Raw genomic sequence first — 18,946 nt, 5'->3', positions numbered from 1 at the left:
TTGTGTAATATTATATAGATATATATATATTTTCTTTTTCTTTTTTATAACAAGAAGAAATATCGGTTGAATTTTGTAAGGATAATTAGTCATTTCTTTTTTTTTTTTTAATGTAAAGAAGGCAGGATAAAAATTTATTAGTTTCTTTATGAAAAGTATTTAAATTATAAAATGTTTTTTTTTTTTTCAAGTCCCATTACGTGTTTAACTTTTGCAACTTGGCAATCATATATTTGTTGATAAGTTTTCGATATTAATCCCATTTTTTTCATGTTTTTTAAAAAGTATTTGTTCCCTTCTTTTATCGTGTTTGTATACTCATTTTTTAAATATTTCTTGGTATTAAAGTTTTATATAATTTTGCATTTAAAATGCATTTTGTACTACATGCAATGTTTTTATTTAAATGCAGCTCATAATATGCATTATTATCAAGGGAAATTATCAATAATAATATTGATAAAATTAAATTTTAGTATAATTGCAAATAGAGTTTATAAAAAAGAATTTTAACAACATCGTAATTTCGAGTCATGTGCCTATCTATCAATGTCACCCGACATTTATTTCAAACTTTTTAATGAAAAAAATAAATAAATAACTTTAGAGGGAAACTTTCGTGCAATTAAAAGTAACACAATAAAAAGTGTCTTTTAAAAAAAAGTAAAAAAAAAAAAATAAAAACAAAGCTAAAAATTAACGAAAAATTTCAAAGGAAATTGATTAATTTTAAATTCATAATAATGTTTTCACGATTTGTAGCATTTAAAAATATCAAAAAAAAAATTCATAAACGTGAGGCAAATAAAATAAATAAATTTAAAAAAAAAATGTTTTTACGTTTGCCGTGTTGTACGAAGCGCTAGTCGACTAGCGAATAATAAAAAAATAAAAAAAAAAAAAAACTTTGAATAATCATCTGTTGTTTGCTTTATTTATTTCCATCTCCAATAATGATTCGAAATATACTAAAATTTAAATTAAAAAAAATGATAAATGATTGAAAAATGTCAATGAATTTAGATAGAAAAAAAAAATATTGTATCAAGCATGTCAATTAATTACTGTCATTCATTTATTAGGAAAAAGAAAAATACAAATTTTATAATTTAAAATTATTTTTCATATGATAGCTGATATAGAAAAATTCATTATTTTGAATGAATCAGAACCATTGAAGTGGAGCAGCAATTGGAGCAATATAAGCATGTGAAAATGGTGATGTTTGAAAAACTGGAGTTGATTGATAGTATTCCTCAGTTTTATCTTCAACTTTAGCTGTTGAAGATAAAACACTATCTGCAACAACTGGTGTAGATTTTACAAGAGTACCTGTAACTTGTTCATTTTTAACAACAGCATTGAATCCATCAGCATCATTGGCTGTATAATCAACAGTTCTTTTTGTTCCATCACTCTCTATGAATGAATAACTACCCTTGACCATATCACCATCACGTGTTTCTTCTTGGCTTTTATAATCTCCAGTTTTAGAGTCTTCTACATTATAATCTACATATCAAAGAAGAAATTAAAAATACATAGTAATAATATGTTAGTAATAATAATTGAAAAAGTAATTTTTTTTTCTATTTCAAGTTGACTTACTGAAGCTGTATTTTGGATGTGAATCAAATGGTTCTTCAGTTGCATTGGCAACAACAACTGTAGGTGCAACATATTTGACAACTGGTGCAACATAATGTACTGGTGCACTTGGAGTGTATGAAACTGGTGCATATGAAGCATAAGCAGCTAATGGTGCACTTGCAGTGTATGTTGCTGGTGCATATGAAGCATAATTAATATTAGCCAATGATACACCTGATGTGTAAGCAACACCTGTAGCAAGTGGTCTGTATGAAGTGTAAGCAGCATTAACAAAAGGTGCACCTGATGTATAAGTAATTGGTACAAATGGATTGTAACTAGCACTTGCTACAGCCACCAAGGCAAAAAGACTGACTAACTGCAAGTTGGAAAAAAGAATATTTAATTAAACATAATATTTAATAGATAAATTTAATTATTTTATAGTTTATTAATATATACCTTGAATACCATTGTGACTTGATTTGATCAGACACTCTGAACGATTGATACATTTTAGCTAAAAGTGATCAGTTTAAATACTCTGTTAAATGATATACCGTGTGATGTAATTATCATTGATAATTAAAGTGTCTCATGAATTTATTTATATCACGGTCAATGATATAATAAATTTGTCAAAAATTTATTCACCACACCCAGTGTGTGAGAAAAAGTGATTGGATATAGGTATATATCGATATTTTTTAAGTAATATAGTGCGTGACCTTGTCTCTATGAAATTATTTCATTAATTTAAAATTCGTTATTTTTTGAATTTTTCATGAATATTTATCATTTATATAATATTTTACGTTGAAAATTTTACTCTTATTTAAATATTTTTATCTATTTACATATAATCTTGCGTAAAATTGTAACTTAAATTACAATTGAAGGTCGTAGATCTAGTTTAATCCATAATTATTAAATCAATATTATAATTTAGTTTTTTTTTCTTTCAACGAATATTTTAAGAATTGAGAATAAAATTAGAAATATCATTTATTATTAATTTTATAATATTTTATAAATCTCAAGAGCAAATTGTGTTCGAAAAAAGAGCTTTTTTTCTTTTTATTTTAGTTTTTATGTAGCTAGTATGTTTAAATAATAAAATATAAATTTTAACAATTAAATATCAAGTTTTTAAATATCTTTTATTATTGAATTATCTTCTTTTTTTTTGTCTATTTAATTTTGTATTTTTTTGTTTACAAAATGTTGCTGGAGCTTTAAAATCAACATTTAAAAATGTTTTAGATCAACATGTTAAAAAAAATGTTGAATGCTGATTTAAAACAATATTTAAACAGTGAAACGTATTATTTTTATTGATTTTAGTAGTATGTGTTATTCAAAACAAGATGAATAAATTATCGCAAAATAAATATACGACAAAAACATACAATTTACGTTGATGCAATAAAAAAAAATTTCTAGATTAAATAATGATGGATTTTAGTTGAAGTTCAATTATGAGATAGTAAACATGTTATTTAACAACAATAAAATATTTTATTTTTTGAAATTTAAATATCATTCGACTGTAATAAAAAAAATGATTTGAATAAAATTTTCAGTATATTTTAATTTGTCGTTTAGAAAAATTTTAAAAAATAAAAATTATTAAATATAAATTGTAATTATAATGGCAAAAATATTGCCATATTCGTTTTCTCATAAAACACTTGCTTCTAAAAATAATATTTTACCATATAATCGAGTTGTTAATATGGATTTTCGTGATTTACCAAAAACATCAGTTGATTTTTTTCATCAAAGGGTAATGATTAAGCATCAAATTAATTCTAGAATTTACGTAAGTTTATTTTTTACAAATTAATATTTATTTAGCTTATGACTTCAATTAAAACTAGGTGAGTTTGACTATTATTTTATAGGATTTTGATTATTTTTACGATGCAATGAGGCCAGTTCTTCAAGCAGGAAGAATTTTTGGTTTAATACCAGTTTTAACAACTGATAATAATCGAGAAATGCCGATATTTAGAGTAAAATCATTGTGGACATGGTACAGCTTGGTAATTATATTACTTCTCATTCTTATGACAACCACGTCAATCGTCAGTGGAATCAAACAATTTGAAATACCAGGTAAAGCTTTATGTACGGACAGAGAATTTTATTCTTTAAAAATAGGAAAATTTTTTTTTTTCAATTAAATATTAATTTAATTTGTGATTAGAAATTTTATTTCAAATGATAAGAAGAAATTTCGAAAAATTTATATACTCGAATTTGATTTATTTTTTATTATAATTTTAAAAAAATTTTCATACAACAATTAATAAGATAAATAATAAATATAAAATTTATTTAATCTACTATTTGATGTAATAATAATTACAAATAATCATTTATTTGCTTCAAATATTTAATTTATATTTTATAAAAATTAATATTTATTTCATCATAAAAAATGTTCAAATAAATCATTTATTTATTTCAAATATATATTTTTTTAATTTGATTATATGTTTTCTTTCTCAGTGTTTATAATTATTATCTTTATTCATAGAATTTATTAAATTTAAACAGGAACATTAGATGCAGCTCTTTCACCAATTATTTTTTTTAGCGGTAGTCTTTTTTCGATTATGATTTTATTTTATCAAACATCAAAATGGGTAAAATTACTAAAAAAATGGCAAATAGATGAAGAAAAACTTGCAATGTTAGTAAAAAAATAAATAAATATATTTCTATTTTTTTTTTCCTTGATTACATACCAAAATTTCGTTAACTTTATTAAAACTTTTTTTCTTTTTTAAGGTTTCTTCCACAAAAGCAACGATTAAAATTAAAATTTAAAATTATTTCATTGACAATGTTAATCCTTGCTGTTCTGGAGCATGGCTTGAGTGTCATCAACGAAATTTCGAATAATAATATTTCACGTTATTTCGAAAATCCAGGAAATACCTTCCTTGAAACTTACAATTTCGATACATCAGATAATCGTAAGATTATTATTTATTATTAATAAATTATTAATTATTTTCATTTATAGTTTAACAATAAAATCATTCTTTATATAAATAATAACCTAAATAATAAAATAAAAAAACATTTTTTCTTTACACCAGAAAATTTAAAAATTGCAGTTGGAATTGTTGTTAGAATTATTTATTTTATAGCAACATTTATTTGGAATTTTACTGATCTTTTTCTAATTCTGGTAAATAAATTAATAATATTATTAGTATTATCAATATAATACAAAATTTTTATTCTATCTTTATCTAAGGTAGCAACAGGATTAGCTGAAAAATATAAATGTGTTAACAAAACTGTTATAAATATGATTATAAGCAATCAATATAATATTAATTGGTCACAAATACGTGAAATATATGCAATTTTAAGTAATCTTGTTAAAAAAACAGACATTGTTATTTCACCTTTAATTATATTGTCATTTTCTGCAAATCTTTACTCTATTTGCAAGCAATTCTTTTCAGGTTTTTTGTAAGTATTTATTATTAAATAAAATAACCCTAAATATTAACAATTACTCTTGCTAATTATTTATTAAATATTTTGTATTTTAGACTACAAGGAAATATTACATTAGGTGATGTATACTTTTTTGGATCTTTTTGTTTTATATTAGGCAGAACAATTGCTGTTACAATATCAGCAGCTCAAATAAATACTCATAGTAAAGAATTACTGTCAGTATTATTTTATTGTCCAGTATCAACATTGAATGTAGAGGTAAAATTCTATCATGAACTTCAATTATTATATATATATTTTTTTTTTTGTTATAATTTATATTGCATATTGATTGTTTTTTTAATTATTTTTATAGCCACAGTGGCTTCAAAATCAATTGGCTATTGATGAAGTTGCACTGACAGGAATGAAATTTTTTTCAGTCACTCGGAAATTTATGCTGAGTGTAAGTATATAGTTTGCTTTTATTTTAAATGGAATGGCTGTACATAATAATGTTTTTTTTTTTTGCAGGTTGTTGGTACGATTGTCACGTATGAAGTTATTTTACTTCAATTTAACAGCTCAAAAAAAGAATAATTGTAGTAGTTTATTTATATAAATTAAGAGAATATTTCGTTTTTTATCTTTTAATGATGTTACTCGAGTAAAGTCAAAATAGTTAGAGATCAATATAATTTATAAAAATCGATTCTATGCAAAAAATTACATCTATATTTATCACTTTTTTTTTTGTCCTAGGTAACTTTGTTTATTTATAATAAATTATTAAAATTGATATTTTTTTCGAAATTAAATACGGTGGCAGAGGAAGATATTTTTTTTTTTTTGAGTTCTCCTTAAACTTTCATATATAAAACTAAAAGTTTGAGAATTTCCAAAAACTATCAGTCTGTAGCTGAAAAAAGGCGAATTTTTTAGTTTGAATAATAATTGTCAGACCTAAAATATTTTGTTTATTCAATAAAAAAAAGAATATGAATTCATAAAAATTATTTTTTTGGTCGTTTTTATAAATAAGCTTTATGACTTGTAAATTCAAATGCAATTTGTGTATAAAGAAAAATTGCAGAACAAAAATAATAAAATTAATGATAAAATCAATAATATAAATGAAACTGATTATATAAAATCGATGAAAAAGATAGAAAAAAAAAAGAAAAATGAGAAAGAGAGAAAAAATAAAAACAAGTTTAAAATGTCAAGACTCCTCGAATGAAAATTTAAAAAACTGTAAAACAGAGAGAAAATGTCATCGTACTAGAAGTCACATTGTACAAAAAACTGCAGTATTTGCAATGAAATTTTATCTGCCAAATATTTCTAAGGACATTACTCCGTTTTCTTTAAACCAAACTTTGACCTGCTTTGACCCAGCAGGTCTTATCGTACCAGCAGTTAAATCTAAAGGTATATTATTCATGGGCCATGAATCATGGCATTAATTTCACCACTTGAAATCTGTATGGTACAATATGGTATGCAACAATTATTGTTTTAATTAAAAGACTTAGGAGTTTGGACCAGTGTTGCCACAGCCAAATGTTAAAGTGTACATCGGCCAGGAGCAAAAGTGTACTTCCTGGCACAAAAGTGTACCCACCGAATACATATATGATATATTCCCGAACACATTGTTTACATCGTTTACGTGTGTTTAAGAAGGAATGGTCATGCGCAGTAAATATTTAAAAAATAGTAGGGATAAGACGGGTTCTAACGGTTCTATGTCATTTCTAAGCTGCCAAGTGCTGCCAAGGATTGCAAAAGATTGATGAATCTTTTCAGTGGTAGCACGTGGTAGCCCCATATATTCAGCCTCAAGCCTGTTGTATACTTTACAGTCTTATTGAGAGTTGAGTCTTCAAGTCAATACATCAATCAATATGTTGAGCTTATTACGTCAGCCATTCATAAAATCTGTTAAAATCGCACAGTGTAAGTATATTAATATTGTCCAGGTTAATTTTAACAATATTTTAAAATAATACTTGATAATTGATTAATTGTTTTAGTTGCTGTTAAAAATTTTTCGCAACCGATTCCAAAAGTACTTCAAAGATCATATGGATCATATGGAATATCTCAGAGACAAGCTGAGCCCTACACGAAACATCACCACGTAACCATGCAACAATGCAATTTCCACCGTACTTTTGTTGCATGGTTGTTGTTGATGTTTTTCTTAATCCACATTATAGTAAGTTTTATATTTATCAACATTTTTTTTTTAATAACTAACAATATATTATCAATTGACGTTTTTTTTACAGCCAGACAAAAAGTCAAACCAAAAGTCAACAGAACAAAAGTCAATAGAACAAAAGTCAATTAATAAAAATGTTAATACAATCTATATACATAATGGCCGTATAGATATAAACCAAAAGAAGGATAAATTGACAGTTGAAATACATCTTAATGTTTGACCTAAACCAAGATATATGTCTTAACTATTAATAATTAAGATAAATATTTATTAACAGTTAAGATACGTATGTATGATTTGAAGGTTAGGTTCATAGTTGAGCTGGATATTTAACGTGTGCAAATATGAAAATTTAATGTAAAATTACGGATGAATTTACGAAAAAAAAAAAATTAGAATTTAAAACAAAAAAAAAACTCATCTAAAAAAAAAAAAAAATACGTACATATTGAATATATATATTTATTACGAATTAATTTTGTTGTAAGATAATTTTTTTTTTTTGATACTACATTGCATTTAAATTGAAACGTTCACACATTGATAACATTGAATTTTAAGTAAAATAATATTGTATATCCATGAAAAAATATAAATTATCCTCTTATCACTATATTCAATCTCTGTTATTCGTATTCTATTTTTCTAGTAAATCATATTAATATAACATGTTTGCGGATGGATATAAATTTCACCCCTCTACATTGATAACATTGCATTTTAAATCAAATGCGACATATTGAATATCCATAAATGTATAAATTACCCTTTTATCGCTATTTAATCTTTATTGTTATTATTATTATTATTTGTTTGTTTTGTTTGTATTGATATAATGTTACTGTAACATATATCCGTTGGATGACACCAATAAAAATCACAGTCGACAAAATGATTCTCATCAACATGGTATTGTTGCTTTTCATAGTGTCATCAAACAAATTAATCTCTTGTACAGTATTAAATTCAGAAAATAAAGAAGCACATAATTATCAGCTCTTTAATTTATCAACAAAAAGTGAAGTAATTAAATATGAAAATTTATTACCGGTGATTGCTTGTCTCGATGATTTTGTCACGTCTTACTTGAAGCAACAGCCAACGAGGATCACAGTTATATATTAAACAAACACATTGAAATGTCACAAATTTACTTGAAAGAATTACAAAAAAGTCGTTCAACATATGTTTTAACTGAAAACTACGATGTTAAAAATCATAAGAAAGAAACAAGATTAAATATTTTTATTTTATTAAAAATTATAAGATCTTAGATAATTTAACGATAAATATTAACATAATTGGTGGTCTTGGATGCACATATACAGTGTTATTAATTGATCATTTTAAAAATAAGAATTATTTATCAAAGAGTCAAATATACTAATTCAATTATTGTGGATTAAAAATAGCAAATGTTGTTATAATTGGTTTTGTTAACGATCATTATCTAACAATGAGATTAAAAATTTAAACCAAATATTTTACGTGAACCAATGGACCCAGTGATTGTTGGTAAATGTCATAATAAAAATGGATAATGAATGGTACATTATTTGAACCAATGAAAATGAATAATTGTTCTGTAAATATTGGCTATTTGATTAATGAACCTGCATTATGCATGCTGTTAAAAAAATAATAGTTTTGAATATAACGGTGTCGATGCAATATTACAAGTTATCATAAATCATCTTAATTTCACAAATTAATTTATCAGAAATGGAAGGAAGTAAAAATGTCATGAAAATAGAAAATAGCTAATTCATTACACAGCAATAGATCTTATGATCTTATTATTGGTGGTATGGTTTGTAACCGAAGATGATATTGATTACACAATTGCTTATGAAGTTGTTCAAATTGTTTGGCTTGTACCAGTCCAACCTGAAGTTACATCATTCATGGCATTAATTTCACCTCTTGAAATGACGGTTTGGTTTGCAATAATTGTTGTTTTTTTATTTGCAATAATTATCAGATTTACATTATTTTATAAAATATCATTTTTAGAAATATTTGCTATTATTCTTGGTGTTGGATGGAATAGACAACCAATTGGATTTTATTACAGAACAATGTTTATATCTTGGATAATATTTGGTTTTATATTAACACAATTTTATTTAGCATCATTACCAGGACGATTATTAGAAGATCCTGAAGAAGAAATTGATACAATAAATGATTTATTAAATTCAGGAATACCACTTGGTGGTTCAAAACTTGCAAAATTGTTTTTCGTTGGAAATAGAACTATCAACAGTAGTTCAACTTCAAGTGGACTTATTGATAAAATTTTTAAAAATAATTTATAAAAATCGATTCTATGCAAAAAATTACATCTATATTTATCACTTTTTTTTTTGTCCTAGGTAACTTTGTTTATTTATAATAAATTATTAAAATTGATATTTTTTTCGAAATTAAACACGGTGGCAGAGGAAGATATATTTTTTTTTTTTTAGTTCTCTTTTTTTTGAGTCTGTAGCTGAAAAAAGGCGAATTTTTTAGTTTGAATAATAATTGTCAGACCTAAAATATTTTGTTTATTCAATAAAAAAAAAAAATATGAAAAAATTATTTTTTTGGTCGTTTTTATAAATAAGCTTTATGACTTGTAAATTCAAATGCAATTTGTGTATAAAGAAAAATTTCAAAATGAAACAATAAAAATTGATGATAAAATCAATAATATAAATGAAACTGATGATATAAAATCGATGAAAAAGATAGAAAAAAAAGAAAAATGAGAAAGAGAGAAAAAATAAAAACAAGTTTCAAATGTCAAGACTCCTCGAATGAAAATTTAAAAAACTGTAAAACAGAGAGAAAATGTCATCGTACTAGAAGTCACATCGTACAAAAAACTGCAGTATTTGCAATGAAATTTTATCTGCTAAATATTTCTAAGGACATTACTCCGTTTTCGTACCAGCAGTTAAATCTAAAGGTATATTATTCATGGCATTAATTTCACCACTTGAAATCTGTATGGTACAATATGGTATGCAATGGTATGCAACAATTATTGTTTTAATTGAAAGAGTTTAGACCCACCGAATATTCCCGAGACCATGGTATGTAGAAATATGCGCATGGACCTACCTGTATATTTCTACCATCCCCACCTGAGACACAATACATCTCCTGTTTACATGTGTGTTTAAGAAGGAAAGGTCATGCGCAGTAAATATTTTAAAAATAAGCTGCCAAGGATTGCAAAAGATTGATGAATCTTTTCAGTGGTAGCACGTGGTAGCCCTACTGTATATTTAGCATATTTAGTCTGCTGTCTGCTGTATAGTGTATAGCACTTTATAGTCTTATTGAGAGTTGAGTCTTCAAGTCAATACATCAGTCAATATGTTGAGCTTATTACGTCAGCCATTCATAAAATCTGTTAAAATCGCACAGTGTAAGTATATTAATATTGTCCAGGTTAATTTGAACAATATTTTAAAATAATACTTGATAATTGATTAATTGTTTTAGTTGCTGTTAAAAATTTTTCGCAACCGATCCCAAAAGTACTTCAAAGATCATATCGAATATCTCAAAGACAAGTTGAGTCCTACACGAACCATCACCACGTAACCATGCAACAATGCAATTTTTTCCTTTGGTTCTTGTTCTTCTTCTTCTTAATCCAGTTTGTAGTAAGTTTTATATTCATCAACATTTTTTTTTTTTTTTTTTTAATAACTGACAATATATTTTATCAATTGACTTTTTTTTTACAGCCAGAACAAAAGTCAACAAACAAAAAGACAACAAACCAAAAGTCAACTAACCAAAACTCAACTATAGTATATAATAAAAATGGTAATATAATCTCTATAAATAATGCCCGTATAGATATATACCGAGAGGGGGATGAGTGGAAAGTTAAGATAACTTCTTTGACCTAAACTGAGATATCTTAAATATTAAGATACATATTTTAACAGTTAAAATACGTATGTATGATTTGAAGGTTAGATTCATAGTTATTGAGCTGGGTATTAACGTGTGTAAATATGAAAATTTAATGTAAAATTACGGATGAATTTACGAAAAAAAAAAATTAGAATTTAAAATAAAAAAACTCACCTGAAAGAAAAAAAAAACGTACATATTGAATATATATTTATTACGAAACTTTGTTGCAAGATAATTCATTTTTTATTGATGATATCAATTACTTTTTGCAACTACATTGTATTTAAATTGAAACGTTCACAGCATCGATAGCATTGCACTGTAAGTAAAATAATAGATATTGGATATCCATAAAAAAATATAAATTATCTTCTTATCACTATTTATTAATCTCTGTTATTCGTATTCTATTTTTCTAGTAAATCATATTAATATAACATGTCCAGTGTCCACGGATGCGGATATAAATTTCACCCATCTACATTGATAACATTGCATTTTAAATCAAATGCGACATATTGAATATCCATAAATGTATAAATTACTCTTTTATCGCTATTTAATCATTATTGTTATCATTATTATTGTTTGTTTCTGTTTTGTTTGTATTGATATGATGTTACTGTAACATATCCGATGGATGACACCAATAAAAATCACAGTCGACAAAATGATTCTCATCAACATGGTATTGTTGCTTTTCATAGTGTCATCAAACAAATTAATCTCTTGTACAGTATTAAATTCAGAAAATAAAGAAGCACATAATTATCAGCTCTTTAATTTATCAACAAAAAGTGAAGTAATTAAATATGAAAATTTATTACCGGTGATTGCTTGTCTCGATGATTTTGTCACGTCTTACTTGAAGCAACAGCCAACGAGGATCACAGTTATATATTAAACAAACACATTGAAATGTCACAAATTTACTTGAAAGAATTACAAAAAAGTCGTTCAACATATGTTTTAACTGAAAACTACGATGTTAATGATAAAAAACATAAGTTAACATTAAATAATTTTATTTTATTAAAAAATTATCAAGATCTTAATAATTTTAAAATAAAAATTAACATAATTGGTGGTCTTGGATGCACATATACAGTGTTATTAATTGATCATTTTAAAAATAAAGAATTATTTATCAAAGAGTCAAATATACTAACTCAATTATTGTGGATTAAAGCAATTTTTTTTATCTTCGCCAGAACAATATTTAAAAAAAACTTATTTTTTATTCACTGAATTTAAACAGTTGCAAACAATAATGAACAAACCTTGAACTTACCACGGTTTTAATAATCTATCACAACAATCGAAAAAACAAAACTTTCGTGCAAGATAATTTTTTTTTTTTTGTGATGGTATCAGTTACTTTTTATAACTACATTGTATTTAAATACAAAAACAATCACAATAACTGTAATTCGATGTTTTGACCTACCTGCATTGATAACATTGCATTATAAACCAAATGCGAGATATTGGATATCCATGGATTTTTATGCATAAAAATATAAATTGCCTTTTTATCACCATTCAATCTCTATTATTATCATTTTTCTTTTCTGTTTAATTGTATTGATATAATGTTAGTGTAACATATCCGATGGATGACACCAATAAAAATCACAGTCGACAAAATGATTCTCATCAACATGGAATTGTTACTTTTCATAGTGTCATTAAATAAATTAATTTTTTGTACACTATTAAATCCAATAAATTCAAAATATGAAAAAGTAAATAATTATAAACTCTTTAATTTATCAACAAAAAGTGACGTAATTGAATACGAAAATTTATTACCGGCGATTGCTTGTCTTGATGATTTTGTCACGTCTTACTTGACACAACAGACAACGAGGATCACAGTCATATTAAACAAACACATTGAAATGTCACATATTTACTTAAAAGAATTACAAAAAAGTCGTTCAACATATGTTTTAACTGAAAACTACACTGTAAAAAATATTAACGAAGAAACAAGATCGAATATTTTTATATTACTAAGAAACCATAATGATCTTGATTATTTACAAATAAAAATGAATGAAATTGATGGTCTTGGATGTAGATTTACAGTATTATTAATGGATCATTTTAAAAATAAAAAATTATTTATTGAAGAGTCAAATATATTAATTCAATTGTTGTGGATTAAAAAAATAGCAAATGTTGTTATAATTGGTTTTGATGAAGATCATTATCTAGCAATGGAGAGTAAAAAATTTAAACCAAATATTTTACGTGAACCAATGGACCCAGTGATTGTTGGTAAATGTCATAATAAAAAATGGATAACAAATAGCACATTATTTGGACCAATGAAAATGAATAATTGTTCTGTAAATATTGGCTATTCGAATAATGAACCGTATATGCATGCTGTTAAAAAAAATAATAGTTATGAATATAATGGTATTGAATTATCAATATTAAGATTAATCGCAAATCATTTAAATTTTACAATTAATTTATTGGAAATGGAAGGAAGCAAAAATGATATGAGAATACGAAAAGCTATTAATTCATTACGCAGCAACAAATCTTATGATCTTATTATTGGTGGTATGACTTGGCAACCAAAAGATGATATTGATTACACAATTGCTTATGAAGTTGTTCAACTTGTTTGGCTTGTACCAGTTCAATCTGAAAGTATATCATTCATGGCATTAATTTCACCACTTGAAATGACGGTATGGCTTGCAATAATTGTTGTTTTATTATTTGCAATTATTATCAGATTTACACTATTTTATAAAATATCATTTTTAGAAATATTTGCTATTCTTCTTGGTGTTGGATGGAATAGACAACCAATTGGATTTTATTACAGAACAATGTTTATGTCTTGGATAATATTTGGTTTTTTACTAACACAATTTTATTTAGCGTCATTACCAGGAGAATTATTAGCTGATCCTGATGATCAAATTCATACAATAACTGATTTAATAGATTCAGGAATACCGCACTTGGTGGATCAAAAAATCAACGGCTCTATTTTATTGGAAATAAAACATACAACAGTAGTACAACTTCAAATGAAGTTATTGATAAAATTTTTCAAAAATTTATAGAATTTGAACTCGTTGACTATGAAAAAAAAGTTCAAGATTTAATTAGTGGTAAAAATAAGACAATTGCATTATTAGTAATAATGAATTCTTCGTCAGTGATTCCAAATTTCGATCCTAGTATTTTACATATTTTACCAGAAGCTATGGGCTCTTTTCCACTTGGTTTTCCGGTATGGCGTGGCTTACCATATCTTAATGATATCGATATAGTAATACAAAGACTTATAACAAGTGGTATTATTTCACATATTTTCAATCTTGGAACAAAAAATAATAATTTTATTAAAGATGAAGATGCTGGGATATACCTCACGTTAGAAGATATTATGCCAGGTTTTTTTATACTTGGTATTGGTTGTTCTATTGGTTTAATAACTTTAATTTTTGAGATTATAATTTTTCGAATAAAATGTTTCCACAAGCAATTTTATACTTAAATATTCATAAAGAATTTGTGTTAAACTTTGATAATGGAGTAGATTTTAATTGTCTATTTAACATTTGCACTATCAATAATTATTTTAGAATATGTTCGCCGTGAAAATTATTACATGCAAGAAAAATTGTGTTTATAATTATATAAGTATCTATTCATGGCAGTTAATTGTGAGTACATATTTTTAAAATTTTTGGAAAACTTATTGTGTAAATATAAATTTGTCAACCAAAAAATAGTAAATTGTATTTATTTTGTAAAATTTGAATATTGTATGAGTCCAATAAAAATGATGCTTGGAATAAAATTTTAGTATATTTCAATTTCATGTTTACAATTTCAATGTTTTTTCTATATGTATACTCTCCATAATATATTAAAGAAATCAAACTTAAATTTTATATTATTATTTTTTGAATATTGTAAATGAATAAACTGTCTGCAAAAAGTTGTAATCAATAACAAACTAATCTAACACAATACAATCGAAACAATATAAAACTTTCGTGCAAGATAATTTATTTTTTATTTCTGTTTAATTGTATTGATATAATGTTACTGTAACATATCCAATGGATGACACCAATAAAAATCACAGTCGACAAAATAATTCTCATCAACATGGTATTGTTATTTTCCGTAGTGTCATTAAATAAATTGATCTCTTGTATTGTATTAAATCCAGAAAATAAAGAAGCAAATAATTATGGACTCTTCAATTTATCAACAAAAAAGTAATTAATTGAATATAAAAATGTATTATCGGCAATTGCTTGTCTTGATGATTTTGTCACGTCTTACTTGAAGTAACAGACAACGAGAATCACAGTTATTTTAAAAACCTTTGAAAAAGCGTTTTACGAGAATTGCCGAAACTTTTTAAATATTAGACTTAGACGCATGAAATTGTGAAGGTCCATATAAAATTGCATGGCCGAGACGATGATTGTCTTAAAAATTTTTAATAACAAAAAAAAAAATTATTATTAAATTACAGTTTCCTATAATAAAACGCAATCGATCAATTTTTATTCAAAAATGCATTCTCAGTCTCCAAAATTTGCAGGAGAACTCAGAATAATATAGCCCATGGGACGGTTATATCTTAAAAATTGTAAATAATAAAAAAAAATTTATTATTATTTTTTTTTATCATTATGACCTTTTTATCATCAATCACCACGTCATTCTTTACAATTCTTCAAAATTTGTAAAAACTAGATGGCACTAAGAACGCTTCTACAATTTGTGGTTGGGGCCATGTGAGTTAGTGAGTGCTTGTAGAGATTATAATCATAAAAACCAATTACAGTAATTAATTAATTATTATTAGGAAAAAGTTTAAAAAAAAAACGATTTTAAAAGTTTGTGTTATCAATTGTGCTAAACAGTAAAAAATCGAATTTTGGCCTTGCTTTGTATGTAAGTAGTTTGAAGAAAATACTAGTTTGTTTACATTTTATATCATCAAGTTGTCAAAAAAAATTACAACAATTAATTACATCTTTGTTATGAATTTTGCATGATGTTTTATATTCAGCATGGTCTTTTAGATTCTGGTAGTTCCTAATATAGATTTGTATGCAAGTATTCTTAAACATTGCTGTAATTAATAATGACAAAATTATAATAATACCAGCAGTGCCAGAATCGTAAATTACCAACAGCAGATATGTTATGAATTTTGCATGTTTTTTATATTTAGCATGAACGTTAAATCTTGAAAAAAAGATTGTAAATAATGTAAAACTCTAGGGAGCAGTTATATAATCAAAGTGCATGGTAATGAATTTAGAATTATAATAATGACACATATTTCTCAATATTATCTCAATATTTTTCAAGATTCAGACATCACTAGAATTCATTATTGTATGTACGTGAAATCTATTTTGTTTGTGAAAAGAACTACGCTTTATTGCATGATTTAAAAAATAATGTTTTGATTGCATGGATTCAAAATGAATATGTAAAATACATTTTATAATTTTGAGATCATTATTTTTTTTGCATGCCGTCTTGTAAATATATATATATTAAGAAAATTATCAATACTTATTTCAGTATACATGAAAGATAATTATGATATATTATTGATAATTATTTTAGCACAAGGTTTCAATATCATATTGTTTAACAAATCAAAGTATATAAAACCTTATTTGTTGTAAAGCATGGTTATCATATATAGATTTAGGGTAAAAAGTATTCTGGCTATGCCGAATTATGGGCTCAATGTACTTTGGGACTCATAGATAGGGCGGGAATTTGCCCTATCGATAAATATAGATTAGGGTTCACTTGAAACCAAGGATATTGCTTCCCCTTAAATTAAAAAGAAAAAAAACAAATTCATATCTTTTATCTTTTGTTGTATTGATTTATTCTATTTTATTATTGTAAATTTTTATAAATAAAATCAACGATAGGTAATAAATAATGACAATTTTCATTTGTTTTATATTGAATAAAATTAATCCCTAGACTAATATTTCAAAGTATTTCAAAGCTGTACGTGTGTATTGAATGCAAGATTTATATTTCACAATAAATATTAATTTATATTAAACAATAAAAAATAGTTTTTAGGATTATTTTATAATTAATTTAATTTAATTTAAGCTAATTAATTTACTCTTATATAATTCAAAAATTAATCACACACTTACAGATCACGCACACACGATTACGATGTCAAATCCACACAAGATAGAGAACTACATGGCAATCCCAAACACACGCTTTCCATTGATACTGATAAGAAGACCAGCTGTCTCAACTTTTGTACCAACTGCATTTAATTATTATCAAGCTATCCATTACATGGACGATTTGATATTAACGAGCTTTTTCTCTGAAAAGACGGGCTTTGTCTGGCACCCTTTTCTCTCACGGTTGTACTTCGGAGCATTGTTTTACATACAAACTCGGCGTGCTGCTTTATATGCCAACTATGGCTCACAGGTAGAGAAAGCAAAAACCAGGGAATTGCTTGAATCTTTTCCTCCAGAAAGATTGCCAATACCAGGACCACTCGTACCAATGCTTCAATGCATTGCTGCTGCTGAAACCGAATATCCAGGGTATGGAACTATTATTCCATACATCCCTGACAGAGCTGGACCACTAGTAGGACATTTAATTCCAACTGACACATCCATGCTTGCGTTACCAAACCTACCAGTTATTGCTGGATTTTTGAACACCATCATCACGGCAGAAAACGATGAAATACCTGACTACACGATACCTGCGACTTTCTCAAATGCGGAAGATCATATTATCAATGGCTATGAATTTCCAAATCTCCATTGGAATGACAGTATGCGCAACGTTCTCCTTCAACCAGGAATGGCTCACACTCCTGAAACTCTACCAGATATTGACGCACTTATTAATGCTAATGGAGCTGATTTAAAAATTCCAATCATCAATGCACAAACTGATCTAAGGTCAACAAGTAGTTACTTTTTACTTGATGATACAGAGTGGCTTGAAGCCTTAATTCCAACAATGGCTGCTTATTGTAGTTTTTTTAAGGAATCAGGGAACTTGGGAAACTGCTCTCCATCCGGACCAACAGCAGGATTAGTATGTTCCAAGTTAACTTTACTGACCAGCGACACCGCTGCAGCAAATTTAGCTAACACTCTAACTTCAGCCTTTCCTGATCGCTATCCTTACTCTCTCGTTTACCAATATCGCTCAACAGAGAGTATTATTCCACAGCCTTATATGGCGATGGGACAATACGCCGCTATCAACACCAGCTGCGAATACCATGGAATGGCCGACTGGGCACGCATCAACCTTCCTAATGATGGACGAACTGGACCATACTGGGACATAGCACCACCACGACTCGAACAACTAAACAACAACTGCTTTGGCGAAATCCAACAAATAATAAGATCTTGTTATTATATCGAAGATCCATCACCATAAATCGATCCCAAGTCACTTCCATTTGGTTTTTTATCCTTTTTTATTATTATCATGTTTTAAATTACGAATTATAATAAATCAAAATGAAAAAAAAATTTATATCCCAATAAAATCAATTCATGAACAGAAATTTACTATAAATTAAAATATTTTATAAAATTTTTGAACGGAATTTTTGTATTTTTATATTTTTCCCTATTTTCTATTTTTTTTGACGCTATCAGTATAATGCAAAGGCCTTGAACTTATCGCAAAACACGCAGTTTCAAA

General features: G+C 26.1%; 4 protein-coding genes and 1 long non-coding RNA gene across 5 annotated transcripts; 4 read left to right on the top strand and 1 right to left on the bottom strand.

Annotated features, from left to right (window-relative positions):
* Positions 1–1,165: 1,165 nt before the first annotated feature.
* Positions 1,166–2,064, bottom strand: LOC122849480 (cuticle protein 8-like). The gene is made up of 3 exons (XM_044148181.1): positions 2,053–2,064; positions 1,609–1,969; positions 1,166–1,512 (listed from the first exon to the last, which is right to left on the bottom strand). Exons 1-3 carry the CDS (start codon positions 2,062–2,064, stop codon positions 1,166–1,168), a joined length of 720 nt encoding a protein of 239 aa, XP_044004116.1.
* A 1,177-nt stretch (positions 2,065–3,241) lies between these two features.
* On the top strand, positions 3,242–5,652 carry LOC122849479 (gustatory receptor for sugar taste 64f-like). The gene is made up of 6 exons (XM_044148180.1): positions 3,242–3,376; positions 3,495–3,635; positions 4,862–5,082; positions 5,166–5,331; positions 5,429–5,518; positions 5,587–5,652. The coding sequence occupies exons 1-6, from the start codon at positions 3,242–3,244 to the stop codon at positions 5,650–5,652; spliced, it is 819 nt and encodes a 272-aa protein (XP_044004115.1).
* A 1,253-nt stretch (positions 5,653–6,905) lies between these two features.
* Positions 6,906–7,618, top strand: LOC122849009. Its single transcript, XM_044147516.1, has 3 exons — positions 6,906–7,011; positions 7,089–7,273; positions 7,347–7,618. The coding sequence occupies exons 1-3, from the start codon at positions 6,960–6,962 to the stop codon at positions 7,500–7,502; spliced, it is 393 nt and encodes a 130-aa protein (XP_044003451.1). The 5' UTR covers positions 6,906–6,959; the 3' UTR covers positions 7,503–7,618.
* A 2,934-nt stretch (positions 7,619–10,552) lies between these two features.
* LOC122849008 lies at positions 10,553–11,070 on the top strand. The gene is made up of 3 exons (XR_006373493.1): positions 10,553–10,700; positions 10,778–10,941; positions 11,026–11,070. It is a non-coding gene; the product is annotated as an uncharacterized LOC122849008 (long non-coding RNA).
* Positions 11,071–15,999: 4,929 nt separating this feature from the next.
* LOC122849007 (IAA-leucine resistant 2-like) lies at positions 16,000–18,716 on the top strand. Its single transcript, XM_044147515.1, has 2 exons — positions 16,000–16,153; positions 17,403–18,716. The coding sequence occupies exon 2, from the start codon at positions 17,423–17,425 to the stop codon at positions 18,674–18,676; it is 1,254 nt and encodes a 417-aa protein (XP_044003450.1). The 5' UTR covers positions 16,000–16,153; positions 17,403–17,422; the 3' UTR covers positions 18,677–18,716.
* Positions 18,717–18,946: the final 230 nt, after the last annotated feature.

This window comes from Aphidius gifuensis, linkage group LG2 (assembly GCF_014905175.1).
Source record: "Aphidius gifuensis isolate YNYX2018 linkage group LG2, ASM1490517v1, whole genome shotgun sequence".
NCBI classification, from domain to species: Eukaryota; Metazoa; Arthropoda; class Insecta; order Hymenoptera; family Braconidae; genus Aphidius; species Aphidius gifuensis.
Note: the sequence above shows the minus strand (reverse complement) of the source record. Positions and strands in the feature narration are given on the sequence as shown.

Coding starts and splice junctions, on each gene's coding strand:
- LOC122849480 (XM_044148181.1), bottom strand. Junction 1,513..1,608: donor ACATCCAAAATACAGCTTCA/GTAAGTCAACTT, acceptor TTTGATATGTAG/ATTATAATGTAGAAGACTCT.
- LOC122849479 (XM_044148180.1), top strand. CDS start 3,242: ATGGCAAAAATATTGCCATATTCGTTTTCTCATAAAACACTTGCTTCT. Junction 3,636..4,861: donor TGTGGACATGGTACAGCTTG/GTAATTATATTA, acceptor TCTTTATCTAAG/GTAGCAACAGGATTAGCTGA. Junction 5,332..5,428: donor TATCAACATTGAATGTAGAG/GTAAAATTCTAT, acceptor TTATTTTTATAG/CCACAGTGGCTTCAAAATCA.
- LOC122849009 (XM_044147516.1), top strand. CDS start 6,960: ATGTTGAGCTTATTACGTCAGCCATTCATAAAATCTGTTAAAATCGCA. Junction 7,012..7,088: donor ATCTGTTAAAATCGCACAGT/GTAAGTATATTA, acceptor TAATTGTTTTAG/TTGCTGTTAAAAATTTTTCG. Junction 7,274..7,346: donor TTTTCTTAATCCACATTATA/GTAAGTTTTATA, acceptor TTTTTTTTACAG/CCAGACAAAAAGTCAAACCA.
- LOC122849007 (XM_044147515.1), top strand. CDS start 17,423: ATGTCAAATCCACACAAGATAGAGAACTACATGGCAATCCCAAACACA.